The sequence below is a fragment of the Trachemys scripta genome, chromosome 1 (assembly GCF_013100865.1).
Source record: "Trachemys scripta elegans isolate TJP31775 chromosome 1, CAS_Tse_1.0, whole genome shotgun sequence".
Lineage (NCBI taxonomy): Eukaryota > Metazoa > Chordata > Testudines > Emydidae > Trachemys > Trachemys scripta.
Genome location: NC_048298.1, coordinates 338155409 through 338173300, shown reverse-complemented (window position 1 = coordinate 338173300; position 17892 = coordinate 338155409). Strand labels below are relative to the sequence as shown.

At 43.6% G+C, this 17892-nt stretch overlaps 1 protein-coding gene across 3 annotated transcripts in view; it reads right to left on the bottom strand.

The window, feature by feature from the left end:
- The window catches only part of STIM1 (stromal interaction molecule 1), a 162593-nt gene that overhangs the window by 40569 nt on the left and 104132 nt on the right, over positions 1-17892 (bottom strand). For all 3 annotated transcript variants that reach the window (XM_034759281.1, XM_034759280.1, XM_034759282.1), the window contains one exon: positions 16106-16221. In XM_034759281.1, coding sequence (XP_034615172.1) covers positions 16106-16221 — 116 coding nt within the window. The remainder of the gene's footprint in view (positions 1-16105; positions 16222-17892) is intronic.

Genomic DNA, 17892 nt, shown 5'->3' with positions numbered 1-17892 from the left:
CCCTACCAGCCACTGGGAAGTGGTGCAGGGCGTTGGAGATGCCATCTACTGGTCCAGAAGGAGTCTGATTCCACTGGAAGGGGAGGACCTTAGTGACCTGGCCGGAGGGCCAATCCACAGACAGCAAGCTGCAGCTCCAGGAGTGAGAGGGGCTGCAGGGTGAAGGAGAGATGACGGGTAGAGACAACACCAGAGGAAGGCAGCACCTGGCAAGAGCTAATCCCAGAGTTGCCAGGAGGAGGCGCCTCCATGACAAGAAGTAAAAAGACAAAAGCGACGAGCATATGCAAAATGACACAAGAAATGGATGTGAAGAATCCATGCTACCTGTGCTGAGGAGGGCTGTGCTGAAGTTACCTAGTGAAAACTCACTCTGGTATTTTCAACATGCTAGAAACCCAAGCTCTTTTGGAGTAAAACTACAAACATATCCCCCATCAGATGATTGCCTGGAGGTGAGGGAAGGATAACTACAAAAAAGGCCACAAAACTACAAATACTGATTTTGCCTCTTTTTGCAGCCCTTGCTCATCCTGGGAACAAGGAGAAAAGCTGGACCCTGAAGGCAGCAGATAAGTGGCCAGTGGATTGAGAGCAGGTGTTATTGACCCTATTCTGAGAATATCACGGACACGGAAGATGTGAGCACCAAAGCAAAGTACGATGCTGTTGCTACTACTGGGGAAGATGAAGAGGAGGACGCGGGAACATTCTGGGTATTTATCATAAGGCGATGGAGACTGGCGAATCATGATATAAATAGACTCCTTCCATTATATATGATTGATGGCTCTTGATGAATTCGATGTTCCTCCCTGATTCAGCTCAGACAGCAGCCCCCCGCCCCCTTCCTCTTGTTTAAAACTCAAACGGCAGTGCAGGAAAGACATGCCACTAAAGAGAGTTATGAGCAATGGACAATGAGCACATGACATTTTCAGTGTTACAGCCTTGAGATTTAGAGAACACCCTACTTCAGTGTTTCTCAGGTCTGGTCTACACTACAGACCTATATCAGTAAAACTACATCGCTCAGCGGTGTGAAAAATCCACACTCCTGAGAAACGTTGTTATATCAACCTAACCCCCATGTAGACAGTGCTATGTCAGCAGAAGAGCTTCTCCCGCCGATGTAGCTACCACCTCCAGGGAGGCGGATTAACTACGCCCACGAGAGAGCTCTCTCCCATCGGCTTAGAGTGTCTTCATTAACGTGCTACAGCGGCACAGCTGCATTGGTACGGCTGTGCTGATGCAGCGTGTTAAGTGTAGACGTTCCCTCAAATGTTTCTGGTCAGAGGCCCCAGCTGGGATGGACTGGCTTCTTCGCATGCTGCCTTGTGTCATGTCCCAATAGAGTTGCTGCCATCTCCTCTTTTCTGTGTATTATTTTTCTTAGTCAGTTTTGCTGTGATACTTGCTAACCTTTCCCGTTCCCTACCTCACGAGAAGGTTACACGCTGATCAAAGTGAGGATGGCCATGAGGCTGGGCCATATGTGCCCTTATGGCTGGGCTGTGTGCCATGGGAGTGAAGAAGAGCCATTTGGCGTGCAGGCTGCCGGCTGAGCCTGCAGCCACGTACGCATGGGTTGGTCCTGTTGCTGGCTATGTTAAAGGGCATTATGGGAGCAGGGAGTGAAGACAGGCTGCTTCCAAGGAGACACCTGACACTTTAGCCACAGGATGAGACGCATGTTGGTACAGCGGAGGGCAAAACAAATCTGGAGTCATGCAGCTTTCCTCCGGCCACTGATACTCTTCTTTACTCCACCAAAAACTAATCTGGCATCCTTAAGGTTGAGAAATAATCTCCTATTGTTTGTCAGAATAGGGCCATGTCTACACTTCAGGGACTACATTGGCTTAGCTATACTGCTGTATACGCAGCCTACACCAATGACAGGAACGTTCCTTCGATTCAGGAACACTGCCTTCCTGAGCAATGGTAGCTAGGCCAACAGAAGCATTCTTCTATCGACCTAGATGTGTCTACACTGGGGGTTAAGGCAGCATAGCTACCCCTGAGTGATGGAACTATGTCAACCTACATTTTAGGTGTACACCAGGCCTACGACTACCAGAACGTAAGCAGAAATTGGCCAACAGAAAAGCACAGGCCAAAATGCAAAGGGAACATATCCTGAAAGGTCTGAGATAGGACCATTTCTGCAGTTAAATAAAAATGGTACAACGTTCACCTTGCAAATTAAAAACAAACAACTCATTTTAAACTGGAGCATTATCGGAATTTTAAACAATTACCCTCTTTGTTGATAAACAAAAACTGAAGCCATCTGCTACACACTAAAAGATTAAGGTGCTTATATAGCAATAAATCTTAGCTATTGCTTTTCTCAGCCTACCAACATCTGATTAAATACATTTAAAGTACTAGTTGCTAGAATGCAAACAAACAATGCAAACCTGTTATCTAAGTGCAAAGAGAGAAACTGAATGGATGCTCTGCGGAAGGCCTGTCTCTGTGTGTGATAAAGATGGTTCTAGGCACTGCTGGCGTATGAATACGTAAAGAAGTACACAGAAATAATTTCATATTAATGACCTTAAGATGCAAAATCAAGATCCTGGTCAATATTCAGCCACACATCAACTCCCTGCACATTCAAATACCTTTCAAACACTGGCCAGCACTAATGGGAGCTTCCCCGGCTAGATTTCTTTGAAGCCGACAAAACAATTCCTCATTGGGGTGGCACTACCATGTCACCACAGCCTGGTGTCTTTCCCCAGGTACCCACTGTCGCTTTATTTCTGTCAAGGGTTGGATAAGGGAATAATAATATTTGTTACATAATTACAAAAGTAATTATGTAAGAAATATTACTAGCACCTAAAGCCAGGACGTATGGGATCAAAGGCCTATACTATGACAAGCTAATTCCATTTCAAATCTTTCTCCCATTTAATTGACGCTACACTGAAGGAATTGGTTTTTTCTTCAGGACACTAAGATGTAAAATAGATCATCAATAAGCCCAACTAAATCTGATTAATCTTCCAGTCTTATATAGGTATCCTCGCATCCCAAGCCTGTCTGATGGCCACTTTTATCTTAGCTATTTCTAAGGCATATTAAGCTTCTGTACATATAAGCTTTAGCTAAAATATTTAACAATACTATCATGCAGATGCAACAATATGAACGGCTACAAGAGCTCCAGAACCAACCACCTCCATTCTTTTGCATTATCTTAAAGCAGGACTAGGGCATGTAGCAGAGCCAGTCTCCGGTCAATGAGCCCACTTGGCCTGCAGGAGGCTGCCTGACTGGCTACGCCACCTGACTGGTTGGAAGTCAGCAGACTGGCTCTTAAGCCCAGCAGCTCTTCGGTGGCTGCTCTATGCATTTGCCCATGGTTGAGATAGCTCCTGTCTCTGCCTTGGACCCAGCCCTGTTCCTGCCCTCCCTCGCTCCACGTAACCCAGTTCTGGCCCTTGGCTCTGACCCTGGGCTCCCATTCTTGGCTGTCTACTCCAGCTCCAACCACTGGCTCAGCTGCCCACATCCTGGTCTCTGACAACAGTAATACAATCCTCCATAAACCAAGGCCATGGAGGAGTTTCATCTGCATGGGAAAATGTAATCATCCATTTAACATATTCACTCACAAAGTCAGTAAAATAATTCAGATTAATATTGACCTTAACTCCCATGCAGGCCAGTTAACCACAACATCCTCTTCCCAAGAAGTGCAGTGCACTAAATTCTGCCAAGTTTCTGCAGGTGTCTTGTCCCTAATCCCTTTTATCTAATAGACCAGAACTGCAAGGCAGAATTTTCACATCTATTATTCTACTTTCCACCCACACTCAATTGCTTAATCCTTCCTCTCCTTTTCAGTTTCCTTTCACCATTCTTGATAGCTACTTTCCCAGGAATTTTCCATTACAGATGCCTTGCCAGCCAAATTCTAGACTCTCCTTAGCCTGAGGCTGTGTGTGTTGCACCAGAAGTATCTAGTTTACTAGCCGCACCCTGGATTTGTATATCTTTCATCTCTGAATTATCTTATATTTCCAGCTGCCAAGAGTCCTCAGCATTTGACAACAAGTCCTGCTTTTTCAGTTGTATGCTCTCCAAAGAGAAGATACCAGGAAAATTCAGAGGAAGCAAAGTCATTCTAAACAAAGGGCCTTTTTTGGTTTCTATAATCTCTTCCTTGCTTTAGTGTGGTTGCCACAAGAAGGAGAACTGAGGTTACAAAAATGGTCTCCCCTAGTTAATCCCAGCAAAGGAGAATGAGTGAGAGTCACTGCTTGCCAAGGCAGTAATTCAAAGGATCACAGATCAAAGATCTAGCCCACAGGCATCATACTGTAGTTTGAAATCTCTGAGTTAATTTACCCTCCTGTTTTGTGTGCTTGCCCATCAGTGTCGACATTCAGATACAGGACAGTAATTGTGTCACCATGGCAAATGCCATGAAAGTCTCAGACACTGAGGTTTTGGAATCTAAAGATTTGTCACCCCTTTGGTGGCCCAACCAGCCAATGGGTAGAAGCAGTGCTCTGGCCTCTCCAGATGGCTCCACAGAGAAGGCCTTTGTAAGTGGGAAGGAAGAAGTGCAGAGGGGAGGAAGGCAAGGGAAACTACAGACGTAATGAGTTTTGATAAAATGCATGATCATCACTATTTGCCATGACTCATCTGTAATTTCCCCCCAGTGGTACATGCCACTCACCTGTTCACACACGTGCAGACACTAAGCACACTAATTTGCTTTTAAATCGGTTAAGTGGGGTTTTCTTGACAGCCATTTTAATAAGCTCCTTCCTTCAGTGATACAGTGTTTCCCTCCTCTACAATGGAAAACCTCCCTTAAATTAGCAATGATGAGAGTCTGAATTTTGCAGTTGCATTACCATTTAGATTCTGAACAGCTCCCCTGGATGCACTTTGTAGGTACTCCACACAGAATTTTAGTAGGTGCTGCACAGCTGATGAGAACCATAGTGTTTCTTCCCAGCTATATTCAACTAAGTGAAGTGTGAAATCAAGAACCATCAGGAGAAATCAGAGAGCTGTTCACGCATGCAAGTTAAAGATAACATGAGGGTAGGGATTAGTAATCAGAGTCCCTCGGTCCAACTTCCTTCTTTGTATCTACCATCAAAGATTAGCTGACACGAGCATGACACAGCTCAGTGGTGCAGTGTGTTTCCTTGGCATATTTAATAACTCACACTTCTTACAGCACTTTCCTTCCAAGGCTCTCAATGCAATTTGCAAAGATTAATGAGTTAGGACTCACCATTACCAGGCCCATTTTACTGATGAGAAATGAAGAGAAGTTCAGTGAGTCACCTAACGTCACACATGCCAGTCTGTGGCAGAGAAAGGACTATAATTCAAGTCTCCTGACGCCAACTGCCATGTCCTAAACATAAGACCATACTTCCTGTGTTACTAGATATGTAGAATAGGGGACGTATTTGCTGGCATATCTCCATACATGAGTATTAGTTCCCTGTGCATGGGAACTGCATTTGCTTCAATTTAAATTATATAGTGCACTTCCAAACAGGATGGTGAAGACTGACACATAAATGCCTGTAATAAACAAACATACAGTACCTCTGCAATTATATTGTAAACCACTCAGGGCTTAGCTACCTGGTGAAATTGATCAGAATAGCTATTCCGGAATAAAAATTACTTTATTCCACAATAATTACTCTGCTTTGGGAGTGCACTGATTATTCCAGAACTGACTTTTATTCCAGAACAGAGTGTCTACATGGGGAGCTATTATGGAACAGCTTGTTCCACAATGACTATTCCGGACAATTTCCTTTCACAGACCTTAAGAAACAAAGCAACTGGTCATGAAGCAGAAAATCTTCCAGTTTCTTAGGCATTTTCTGAAATTCTGCTTCTACATCAGAGGCTTCACTAACTGATTTCTTGCATTTTCCCGTTTCCTCCGTTGCCATTTTCAAAGCCTACTCAACTCTGGGATGGAACATGATTATATCAGCATCTCTCATCAGAGCTGGCGGCTTTCCACTGATTGCCAGCCAAGGCTTGTGTTTACTCTAACACACTCCTACATACTCCTACATACACACAGTGCTATTAAGGTGACCCTTTGGGGTGTTGTATCACCATGGCAGCATAGTGAGATAATTTCCTACTCTCGGATTCCATCTCTCTCTTTTAACGGAGTGTCCCAGAGCTTGCAGTTATTCTGCTCCCAGCCTGCGGAACTCTGTGGAAGAAGGAAGCATTTCTCCTTTGCAGATTTCTGCCTCTTTAGCTCAGAGCTTTTGTTTCCAATTGAACACGACTTCCTCTCCCTGGGTTTCATCGTCGTTTGCAAGGCGCAGACCAGTATACTTTGTTCTGTACTGCAACTGTATTTCCCTTCTTCCACTCTGCTCCTTTTGTGCTCTCACTCTCACAAGATGCTGTTCTCTCTCTCAGGGTATCGATTCCAAAACAAAGAAACTGCTGTTAGTCAAAATTAAACACGTAACCCGAGTTAGAAAGATGTCAAGTTGCGGCAACACAAGCTAAAACAAAAATCTATTTCTCTTCATGCTTTTTTTTTTTTTTTGGCAATTCTGCTAAAAACATCAGGTATTACACGGTTGATGGAAGGGAGACCTTTGGGGACTGAAAATTTCTTCCTGATTTAAAGAAGCAAGATCAGCAAGGCTCACATTATCGATGACTGATTCAGTACCTCAAAGTGGAGCACTCTACACAGTCACACAAAATGTTATAACATGTCCACTTTCTGGGATTAAATCATATCTAATCTGCTATGGTAATGGGCTTCTCCACTCATATGTCAGTTTCTATTCTTCCATAGACTGCTGGCAGAAGATTAATAGTGGCCTCTGGTTCCTTGAGTGGCTGGTAAAATGCCCAGTTCCAAACGATCGCAATGGTTTAACTTCACTGACGCTGAAACCCTTTCAATTCTTAGTTCTTGAGAACCAGAAACCAAGAGCCAGATCCTCAACAACTCTAACCAGTGCCCGCCCTTATGGAGAGGAAGCAACAAATATGGCTTGAGGCCACCATTATGGATCTCTGATCCCTGAGGCTGCTAGGGAGTGGTTAGGCACCCAGCAGGCTTCCAGACTGCTCTAATTTATGCTATCTGGTAAACAGACTCTTATGGGTTGTTATGAAGGTGAAAGATCACTGGATGGAACACAGCACGTTCTTCTGACAGGGTAGTGGGAAAGGTTGATGTAAAGCTGGTTAAACCGGCTCTCTGCCAGCCAGGGATTTTCTTATGCCAATCCTTAACTGAGTTATTAGGGCAGCTTTGTGGACACTTTTCTAGGTTTACTCCTAGGAGAATTCTGTGCCACTTGCAAGTGCAGAATTAATGTCCCCCACAGATTTGTTTTCCCCCGCAGAGTAATTGATTCTGACGGGGAGGTGAAGGGAAGCCTGCAATTACACCTTTCACCCACCAGAGGCTGATGTGGAGCCAGAAGAGAGGGCTGCTGGCTCACTGACTGAAGCAGCCAGCCACAGAAAGGGAGGAGACAGGGGTAGGGGGGGGGGGGGGGGGGGAGAACAGACAGATCAGGGCACACGGGGCCACTGGGCAGGGTCACATAGATTGGGGTTCAGAAGGGCTAGTGGCGGAGACAGACTGGAGCGGGGACACAACAGCTAGTGGGGTGACAGCATTTAGCCACAGGCTGAATGAGAGTTGGGGGTGCAGAGACACAAGGGGTGGGGGAGAGGAGTGGCTGAGTAGGGGTGCAGGAACACATGAGGACAAGGGGGAGGGGGTGAAGGGACACATGGGAATGGTGGAGGAGGGGTGGCTGAGTAGGGGTGCAGGGACACAAGGGGATGGTGGAGGACAGGTGGCTGAGTGGGGGTGCAGGGACACAAGGAGACAGAAGCGGACATGCCTGACTGAATGGGAGAGGCTCCCCAACTCCCTAACAATCCCTCCCCCCTCAAAAAAAACAAACAGCCAAACTTTTCCATACTATTCCTACCCACACCCAACAAACCTCCAGGTTCACTCCCAGACTCCTTCCTAGCAATTACTTCCTTCTCCCTCAGCTACCCTGACTCCCCCAAGTCTTTACACTGCTTCTGAGGGGTGTGGGAAATACATTTCTGTATTGTAGTTTAAATGAATTATTACTTAAAGTTCTTTATTAAAATGCCTCGTAAGGAATCTATTTGTCAAAAAAACATTCCCTGAATCTTTTTTGTTGTCTCTATTGTTAACAGACACACATGCTGATGGGTATTTTGAAATAAATTACCAACATAATTGAAACTGGTATGATTATACTGTGTTATTTTGACAAACAAAATATGCAGAATTTTAAAATATGGTGTGCAGAATTTTTATTGTTTTGGCGCAGAATTCCCCCAGGAGTACAGGTTGGAACAGCACAAAGAATTGGGCCCCACAAGTGGATATTCAATTGCCCAGCACACTCCTGCTACATTGTAGTGACTTTCTGAATTTGGCTTCAGTATTCACAGAGGAATGAAGCTGAATCAGATCCAGAAACTCAGAGCAACTTGGCTGCATTTAGCAGCAGGAAAACCAGGAGTTAATTAGCTCTATGTTCTTGATTTCTAATCCAGCTATTACTCTTTTTTCCTTCTTTTGTTACAGCATTAGAAATGCACAGTACATACTGACACACTGAAATAAAGCACATGAAGTAATCAGAGGGTTTCAACTACACACTGGACAAATGCTGGCTCTGTTTAAAAACTGAATCAAGCTATAGAGGATGTAAACACATTCTCCAAATAAAAATCCAGGATACAAAAATCATCTCTTAAAAATAAAAAAGCACTGGGACATTTCTAACTCAGTAATTTTATAGAGACTTGTATAAGAAGTGACAGTACAAAAATAAGGACTATGTGCACTAAATGCCACACTGGCTGCTTAATTTAAAAATGATTTAATGCAATAGTGAAACACACAACTCACAGGAACATGGGAACTGCCATACCAGATCAGTCCAGGTGGTCCAGTATCTGTCTCTGACAGTGACCAGTACCTGATGTTACACGAAACCTCACAGCACACAGTTATGGAATAGCTTGTCAATAGTTTGCTTATGGACTGAATGATGAGGGCTTATAGCCCTTCTTAAAAAAAAAAAAAAAAAGTTTTAAATCCTTTCTAATGCAACTGTGAATGTTATCTATAGATGGAATGGAATTCTCCTCAACTCTTGACCTTGATGATCTCTTGTTGGCAGTAAGTTCCATAGGAGAATTGTGTGTTGTGTACAAAAATATTTCCTTTTATCTATTTTGAATTTGTTCTCTTAATTTCATATGTCTCCTTATTCTTATATTATAGAATCAAAGAATCACAGAAGTGTAGGACTGGAAGGGACCTCGAGAGGTCATCTAGTTCAGTCCCCTGCACTCAAGGCAGGACTAAATAATAACCAGACCATTTCTGACAGGTGCGTGTCTAACCTGTTCTTAAATACTTCCGATTATGGCAATTCCAAAACCTCCCTAGGCAATTTATTCCAGTGCTTACCCACCCTGACAGTTAGGAAGTTCTTCCTAATGTCCAACCTAAACCTCCCTTGCTGCAATTTAAGCCCATTTCTTCTTATCCTATCCTCAGAGGTTAACAAGAACAATTTTTCTCCCTCCTCTTTCTAACAATCTTTTATGTACTTGAAAACTTATGTCCCTCATCAGAGAGCTGAGGACACAACATTATTGGCTGAGAAAATCCAGCTACGGAACAAACTTCCAGAAGAGATTAGGCAAATCCAGAATCTGTCTTTACCTTCCTCTTCGAAAAGGTCTTTCCACCATAAGACAGTGACAACACTGACACCCCTTCTAATCAAAAAATCCAACCAACTCATGCCACCCACCCCCAACCAAGCCAAAACAACAACAAAAATCTCAGAAACAAATCAAGCTTAAAAAATAAACAGTAAAAGTAAATTAATATTTTTTTTAAAAGTCCCAATCAGAGTTTTACCCCAGAGAAGGAAATGTGTGAGAGAGTCCATAAAGTCCACTAGGGACTTTGCTACTGCTATCGATTTTATATAGAAGGTGCTTAGTTACTACAATGCTGGGTGGGAGTATAAAACCTGAAGAGACATTGCTATTATGAGAACATGTAACTGGAGCACCCATAAGAACATAAGAATGGCCCTACTGGGTCAGACCAAAGGTCCATCTAGCCCAGTATCCTGTCTACCGACAGTGGCCAATGCCAGATGCCCCAGAGGGAATGAACAGAACAAGTAATCATCAAGTGATCCATCCCCTTTCGCCCATTCCCAGCTTCTGGCAAACAGAGGCTAGGGACACCATCCCTGCCCATCCTGGCTAATAGCCATCGATGGACCTATCTTCCATGAATTTATCTAGTTCATCTTCTCTCTGCCATTCAATATTCTATATACATACCTCTATCATGATCTCTCTTATTCCTTTCCTCTGCAAGCTAAAATTTTAACATACTGACCTGTGCATGTGAAAACAGGGCCTCATAACACAGGCCTTACAATTCTACCTCTCCCTTGGTCACTGTTAGTTTCATAGTTACTGTTTCTTCAAAGGCACTTCAAGTTACAGGTTATTTTACTGTAGTTGCCGTCATAAACTCTGACAGAACAATATAATAAAGCTAATGGATTTTTAAGCAAAGAAGTCATTCACAGGATTATTAATGGGGCTCAGCTCGATGTTGCTGTTCAGTGTAGGTGCAGGTAATCTAAACACAACTCACTTGAGTGTAAATATTTAAAGTGGACGGTACACGTGGGAGTGATAATGAATTTTATATTCGGTTAATAAATTCTATTGCTTTAAGCAAATAACTTCCCAACAGCCATCAAACTACTTGTCAAATATGCTTTTAATTATTATAGAAAAAGGTAGCTGCATTGAAATTTAAACCAAAGGAAATCTGGATTGGTCTATCCCAGACGGATGATACTTATGGAATAAACATTTAATAACAAGAAAAAATATCAGGCCATGCAGAAACTAACAAATATTCTGATGTGCAATATTCTGGTTTAAAAACCTGTCCTTTTATGGATAAGATGCTTCTTTGATTGGCGCAGGAACTGCCTTTCGATTTCAGCCAATTATTCAATTAAGGCTTGTTCTTGAATGACCAGGGAGAGAGGGTAGGGACAGGTACTGCTTAAGGGTCGTAGACACCATTTGACCCTTCCACTCTTCACTGTGTAATATCAGAGCTAATTTAGACTTAATTGAGAGTCTTGTTACACACCACAGAGGTAAAATCACTGATACTTAGGTCTGAGTATTAGACCTGATTTAATTTATAGGAGGAATAGCTCAGTGGTTTGAGCATTGGCCTGCCAAACCCAGGGTTGTGAGTTCAATCCTTGAGGAGGCATTTAGGGATCTGGGGCAAAAATCAGAACTCTGTCCAGCTAGTGAAGGCAGGGGGCTGGACTTGATGACCTTTCAAGGTCCCTTCCATATATATTAATGGTGATGACCACCTTCTGGGAATTATTCATTTCCCAGCAGAGTCCACAGGAGCAGCAATGGAACAACAAATGGCTGCACTAGCATCTGAAGAGCGCATCTCCATTAATAATCTGCTGTAAGAGTAATAATCACAGTAACAGAATGTTATCGCAGGGTCTCGGGCTGGGACTTTTGCCTCGTTCTGTATGTACAATCGCAGCAGCTGAGATTGACTGGGACGCTGTCACTGCTGCTGCTGGGACTGGCGGCAGAGCATTCTCAGAACAGACTTCTCTCCTGTGGAATCTGTTCCTCCAGTCCCAGCAGATCACCCAAGTTAGCATGCGTATTAGTATGGCAGTGAAGATGTACGTGAAGCTTACCTGGTGACCTAGTATGGCTTACGTATTTTTGTAACTGTGTGACCGGAATGACACAAGATGCCTATCTGCCCTAGCAAATGGAACCAGAGAAATATTTATTCAAGTAAATATCTTAAGATTTCACAAGCTTTGCAGGGTCAGGCCTAATTAGTACCTCCAAAGAAAGCCCAGGGTAGGTAATTCAGCAGGAAGCACTCGTCTCTCAAGCCAGTTCTGACCAATGGCACTGTGTGGTACAAATGGCAATTTTTTGTGGGAGGAGACATAAATCCAATTTTTTAACTGCTTGTGGTGATTAAAAAAATCTTCAAAAAGAAGAACAGGAGTACTTGTGGCACCTTAGAGACTAACAAATTTATTAGAGCATAAGCTTTCGTGGTCCGAAGAAGTGGGCTGTAGTCCACGAAAGCTTATGCTCTAATAAATTTGTTAGTCTCTAAGGTGCCACAAGTACTCCTGTTCTTCTTTTTGCGGATACAGACTAACACGGCTGTTACTCTGAAACCTAAAAAAATCTTATGGCTCTTTTCACAAGAGTAGGGATGTTAATGCTGGTGTCCTAGCTAAAATCGTAATTGGTTAATTACACTCTGTATCCCTAAATTCCCCATATAACTTCACTTAAATATGGAAGTCTTTATGACCTGGAAACTCCTTGGATCAGGGACCATATTCAGCATGTAAGACACAGAGGTCATGAAATAAAATAAGGTATTCAGCCCCTGTTGTTGTCCACCCCAGGGGTGGCTGGAATGACTCCCAAGTGACTCCCAAGTCTGAGAAGTGCTTTCTGATCCTTTGGGAGGAAAGGTGCTATGTAAATGTATGCTCATGAGGTGACCACTGCTGTGTGACACTGTTCTATTCTCTTGACAATAACTCTTAAAGAAACAAGCTAAAGTATCTTATAAATTCACCAATAAGTTAACTCTCTTCCCTATGTCACATTAGATATATCAGAACTTTACCTTCTCAAGGTAACATGCAAGCAAGCAGTTCACTTCCTCCTCTGTTGTGCATTCCAAAAATCATTCTTTCTGGTACAGTATCTACTCCAAAAACATTCTTTCTGGTACAGTTTTATTCACATGCTATGAGAACTGCAGCCAAACTGATGCTTAAACCAACTGCATTCATGGAATCCCCAAGCGTCTTTGCCACGTTTGGGTTACTTTATGGCACTTCCCTCTTCTCCCTCGTTTTTCAACACTCAGATTAAGCACAGGACCATGATTTTGCAATAGGGACAATGTGGGGGTTGGTTTATAATGTAACACATACAGCAAGTCAAGTTCAGTCATCATCAAATCCCAAGGATCTACCCAGTGGCAGCCATGCTGGACAAACCATAGGTGACCAGGAGTCTGCTGGAGCCTCTGCACCAGATTTCATAGTTTCATTAGTGAACAAACTTCTGGCATCAAAGACTGGAAAATTCCAGCCAAATATGTTCTGCCTTAATGAGCAAACACTGTATTGTCCCTCTCGAAATCTCCACTCCACAGTAGTGGCATTATCTACTTTTTTTTATGGCTTTGGCCTTATGTGACTGAAGTGGGAAGCTACGTTTGTCTAATTCAGTGGCTTTTCCAGTCCTCCTAAATTCTTATGTGGCCCCAAGCACTGCAATATCAGAATGTCTTCAATGAGCGTTTCCCTTTTCCTTCTCTGCAGATAAGAAGCAAGCACTGCTTTTTGGTCATCCGTAAGAATGAAAGTGAGGCTGCCCAAGCACGACAGCCTGAACAAAGAGGTGGGTTTTGCATGTAGCTCTGAATGGGGTCAGATTACTCAACCTTAGTTCATCTGGCAGCGAGTTCCATAGTCTTAATCCAACTCCTGGGAGAGTTCTGTCTCCTGCACCCACAAGCCTCATCCTACTGGTTGGCAGTTGCACACTGCCAGGGGGATGTAGCTGTTGTGGGAGGCCACCTTTATTTGACTGACGAAAAGGAAACTTGGTGTGTAACAGTAATTCCTTTGAATTCACTAAATCCAGCAGTGGGCAAACACCCACTTCACAATTTAACTGGTGGCCAAGCACTTCCTGAAACATGGCTAATCACGGATGTCTGTTCAAACCCAGCAGCTTTGCAATCCTTCGGGAATTAGTTCTAGATAAATAGCTCTCTAAGTATATAAAATGCAGTTTTAACCTGGAACATTCCATTAAATTAACCAGGTTTTATCCTTTATTTCAATTGTTAATCATTTCCAAGGTATGGCCTCCATCCATTTACCCAGTGACAATTCCTAACCACAAGTTCTGTACCAGAGACGTGCTGACCTTCGTCTATTCAAATATTGCAATCATCGCATTCAATAGTGTTTGTACAGCAGTCTGAACATAGAAAGGACTCAGCATCACAATGCTATTATGGCCATTTTAGCAAATGAGGATAATGCTAATGCTTGCATTAATGGCTAAGAATAATGTAGCGTTCACTTTGCACTTAAAAAACACCTTTCATCAGACAATCTAAAAGCCCTTTGCAAACATTCATTCTCCTAAAACTGATATGTTGTCAGTTATTATCTCCAGTTCAGAGATGGGGAAAGTCAGGCACAGAGATTAACATGTTCAAGCGTACATCTTAAATCAGTGGTTCCACTAGAAATTCAACCCAGGAGTCCCTGCTCTAACCATTAGTCTGCAATGCCACTGACCACTATCAAAAATTTCAACCTTAGAACAAACTCAGTAGAAATAATGAAAGCAGAACTGTTTCAAAATAAGACTTTTTTAACATTGGGGAGCAGAACTGGCTGTTCTGCTAATTGTACAAGAGAGGCCTGCTGGATCAAATGAATCTGTTTAAACCAGTCAGTTTAAATCTCATCCAGCAAGGAGCAAACTTCAACTTGGCTAATTTCTGGGCAGGCAGGGCTTGCACTAAGGCAACTCTCACTGAAAACCTGCCGCAAAATCACTGGAAAGAGAATGCTGGCTGCATTTGCACTCTGACATCATCTTGTGGTATGAGAGAGTGGAGGATTTACATTTTGCCCAGATGGCTAAGGGACATGAACTCTACAAAGGGAGGGGCAGAGAAAAAACTTAGATCAGGAAGGGAGAATGGACGAGGAAGCCCCAACTTCTCCCTGGAAGGTACAAGAAGGGTAAGTGGGGAAGACAAACAACATGTACTGGTTTAAAAAGGAGCAGGGCTAATGTAGCCAGCACAGAGCAATAGATGTAATGAGAGAAAACGAAAAAGGGAAAAGAAAAACTCTCTCTTATTTTGCGTTTGTACAGTGCCTGGAAAAATGGGGCCTTAATCACTGCAGGGCTTCTGAAATTAAACACCCGTAGCTGGCCTGTGTCAGCTGATTTGGGCTGTAAAACAGCAGTGTAGACGTTCAGGCTCAGATTGGAGCCTGAGCTCTGGGACCCCATGAGGGGGTGGGAGGCCCCAGAACCCAGGCTCCACCCCACGCCCGAAAGTCTCCATGGCAATTCTGCAGCCCCGCAGCCCGAGCCAGCTACCACGGGCCAGCTAAAGCATTGAATTGCAGTGCAGATTGTGCAATACGTGCTATTGTACAGAAATAAATAACAAGAAAGGGAACATGAGTATAAAAAAGAAAACAAGCTGGAAGAGAGGTGATGAGGGAGATTTAACCAAAAATACAATGCACATCAACCAGATTTCCAGATCCACAGACACCGTTAGTTGGTATCGCATGACAAGAACTCAATTCCCAGTTTTCATTCAGTCTAAAATGGCTTCTCAACTAATCTGCACTGCTGTTTTCCACATCCAAGATCAGGCTGTTTTGCTTCTGCCCCACTGATATTATAGTGCTGTGACAACATGACAAGATCTTTCAAGCAAGGACACATGGCAGCTGCATTCCAAAACAGAGAAAATAAGAGATTTACCCAGACACCAGATGCAGACCTCAGAATTCTAGCGTGTGTTCCGAACTGATGTTGCATTGAATACGAGGTGTAGCCCACAGAGACTGTGGGTCCAGCATGCGATGCTTCATTTCTGTTACAGCCAGCGTCCAAATCGATAAAAATGCAGGATTGCAGACTGGGACCTGTAGTCCTCAGGGCTGCACCTCCATAGTTAATATATTGGTAGCTCTGCTTCCATTTTGTGCAAATCAGGCTATTAGCAAGTTCCCTAGATGAACTTTGGTAGGGAACAATTTGGTTTCACCTGCACTAGGTACATCCTAGACACTGTCTGGAATGGGTGGATTCCTTCCACCCTTCTCTAACGAGCCAGCTCTGCAGCATTACTCACAGAGAGGAGGTCCAAACAGCACTGTGTCCAGGGCTTTCAGCTGCAGCTTCTGCCTGTGGCTCCGATCAGTCATTTTCAGTACAGTTCCCATCATGGTGGCGTTGTTTATCGCTAACCTACAGGGGGGAAAAAAGAGCAAGCGGTCACATTTCAATCTGGAAATGGCAATGGGATAAGAATACCAGCGCCTGAGATCTCAGAGGAGAAATACAATGAACAGGACCAGGGCACTGTCCTCTCAGATACCAAGGCAAGTAGAAGACCCTTAGAGAACTCAAAATTCAGCCTTTGAAGCAGGCTAGATATTTAAAAAACAGCTTCCTTGGCAATCAGGTGGGTATTGGCACAAGAATCAGAAAGTGACAAGTGCCAGTTTTTTCAGTTAAACCTGGAACTCAAACGCATTTTTCACCCAGACCTACCCAAATCTCTCTATTTGGCCACACCATCCATCAGTTGCTTCCTCAACTCCATATAGCTGGCAACTGGCACCTCACCCTTTGCACGGCCAACACTGGAGAGGTCTCCCAGATGGGAGAAAACCTGATCAGATCAGCACACCCAGGCTCTGGAGCAAAACATGCACTGCCACAGAAGCCTTATTTTATTACCACTTACAACACCTTCTCCCCACCCTGCCTACAGGCCCCTTGTTAGCAAGGATAACCTTGGGCCTTTTGGTCTGTTAGCCCCACTCCTAATCTGAAAACTGACCATTTATTCCTACACTTTGTTTCCTATCTTTTAACCAGTCCCCAATCAGTGAGGGGGGGAGGGATAGCTCAGTGGTTTGAGCATTGGCCTGCTGAACCCAGGGTTGTGAGCCCAATCCTTGAGGGGGCCACTTGGGGATCTAGGGCAAAATCAGTACCAGGCCCTGCTAATGACGGCAAGGGGCTGGACTCAATGACCTTTCAAGGTCCCTTCCAGTTCTAGGAGATAGGATATCTCCATTTATTATTATTATTTAATCCAACAGCAAGTGTTGCTGTTGAGTAGCATGAGATTCTGCAGCTCTTGTTTATTATTTGTATTACTAGAGTACCTAGAGGCCCCACCCAAGACCAGGGCATAGGAACGTAAGAACGGCCATACTGGGTCAGACCAATGATCCATCTAGCCCAGCATCCTGTCTTCCGACAGTGGCCAGTGCCAGGTGCCCCAGAGGGAATGAACAGAACAGGCAATCATCAAGTGATCCATCCCGTCATCCACTCCCAGCTTCTGGCAAATAGAGGTGAAGGACACGTTAGGCATGGGGTAGTATCCCTGACCGATGGCCCTATCCTCCATGAACTAATCTAGATCTTTTTTGAAACCTGTTACATAGTTGTGGCCTTCACAATATCCCCTGGCAACGAGTTCCACAAGCTGACTGTGCGTTGTATGAAAAAATACTTCCTTTTGTTTGTTTTAAACCTGCTGCCTATTCATTTCATTTGGTGACATCTGGTTCTTGTGTTGTGTGAAGGGGTAAATAACACTTCCGGATTCACTTTCTCCACATAGAGGTCTATAAAATCATGGCTACCATATCCCCCCATAGTTGTCTCTTTTACAAGCTTAAAAGTCCCAGTCTTTTTAATCTGTCCTCATACAGAAGGGTGTTCCATACCCCTATCATTTTTGTTGCCCTTCTCTGTACCTTTTCCAATTCTAATATAGCTTTTTTAAGACAGGGTGACCAGACCTGCATGAAGTATTCAAGGTGTGGGCATACCCTGGATTTATATAATGGCATTATGATATTATCTATCCCATTATCTCTCTTTCCTAATGGTTCCTAA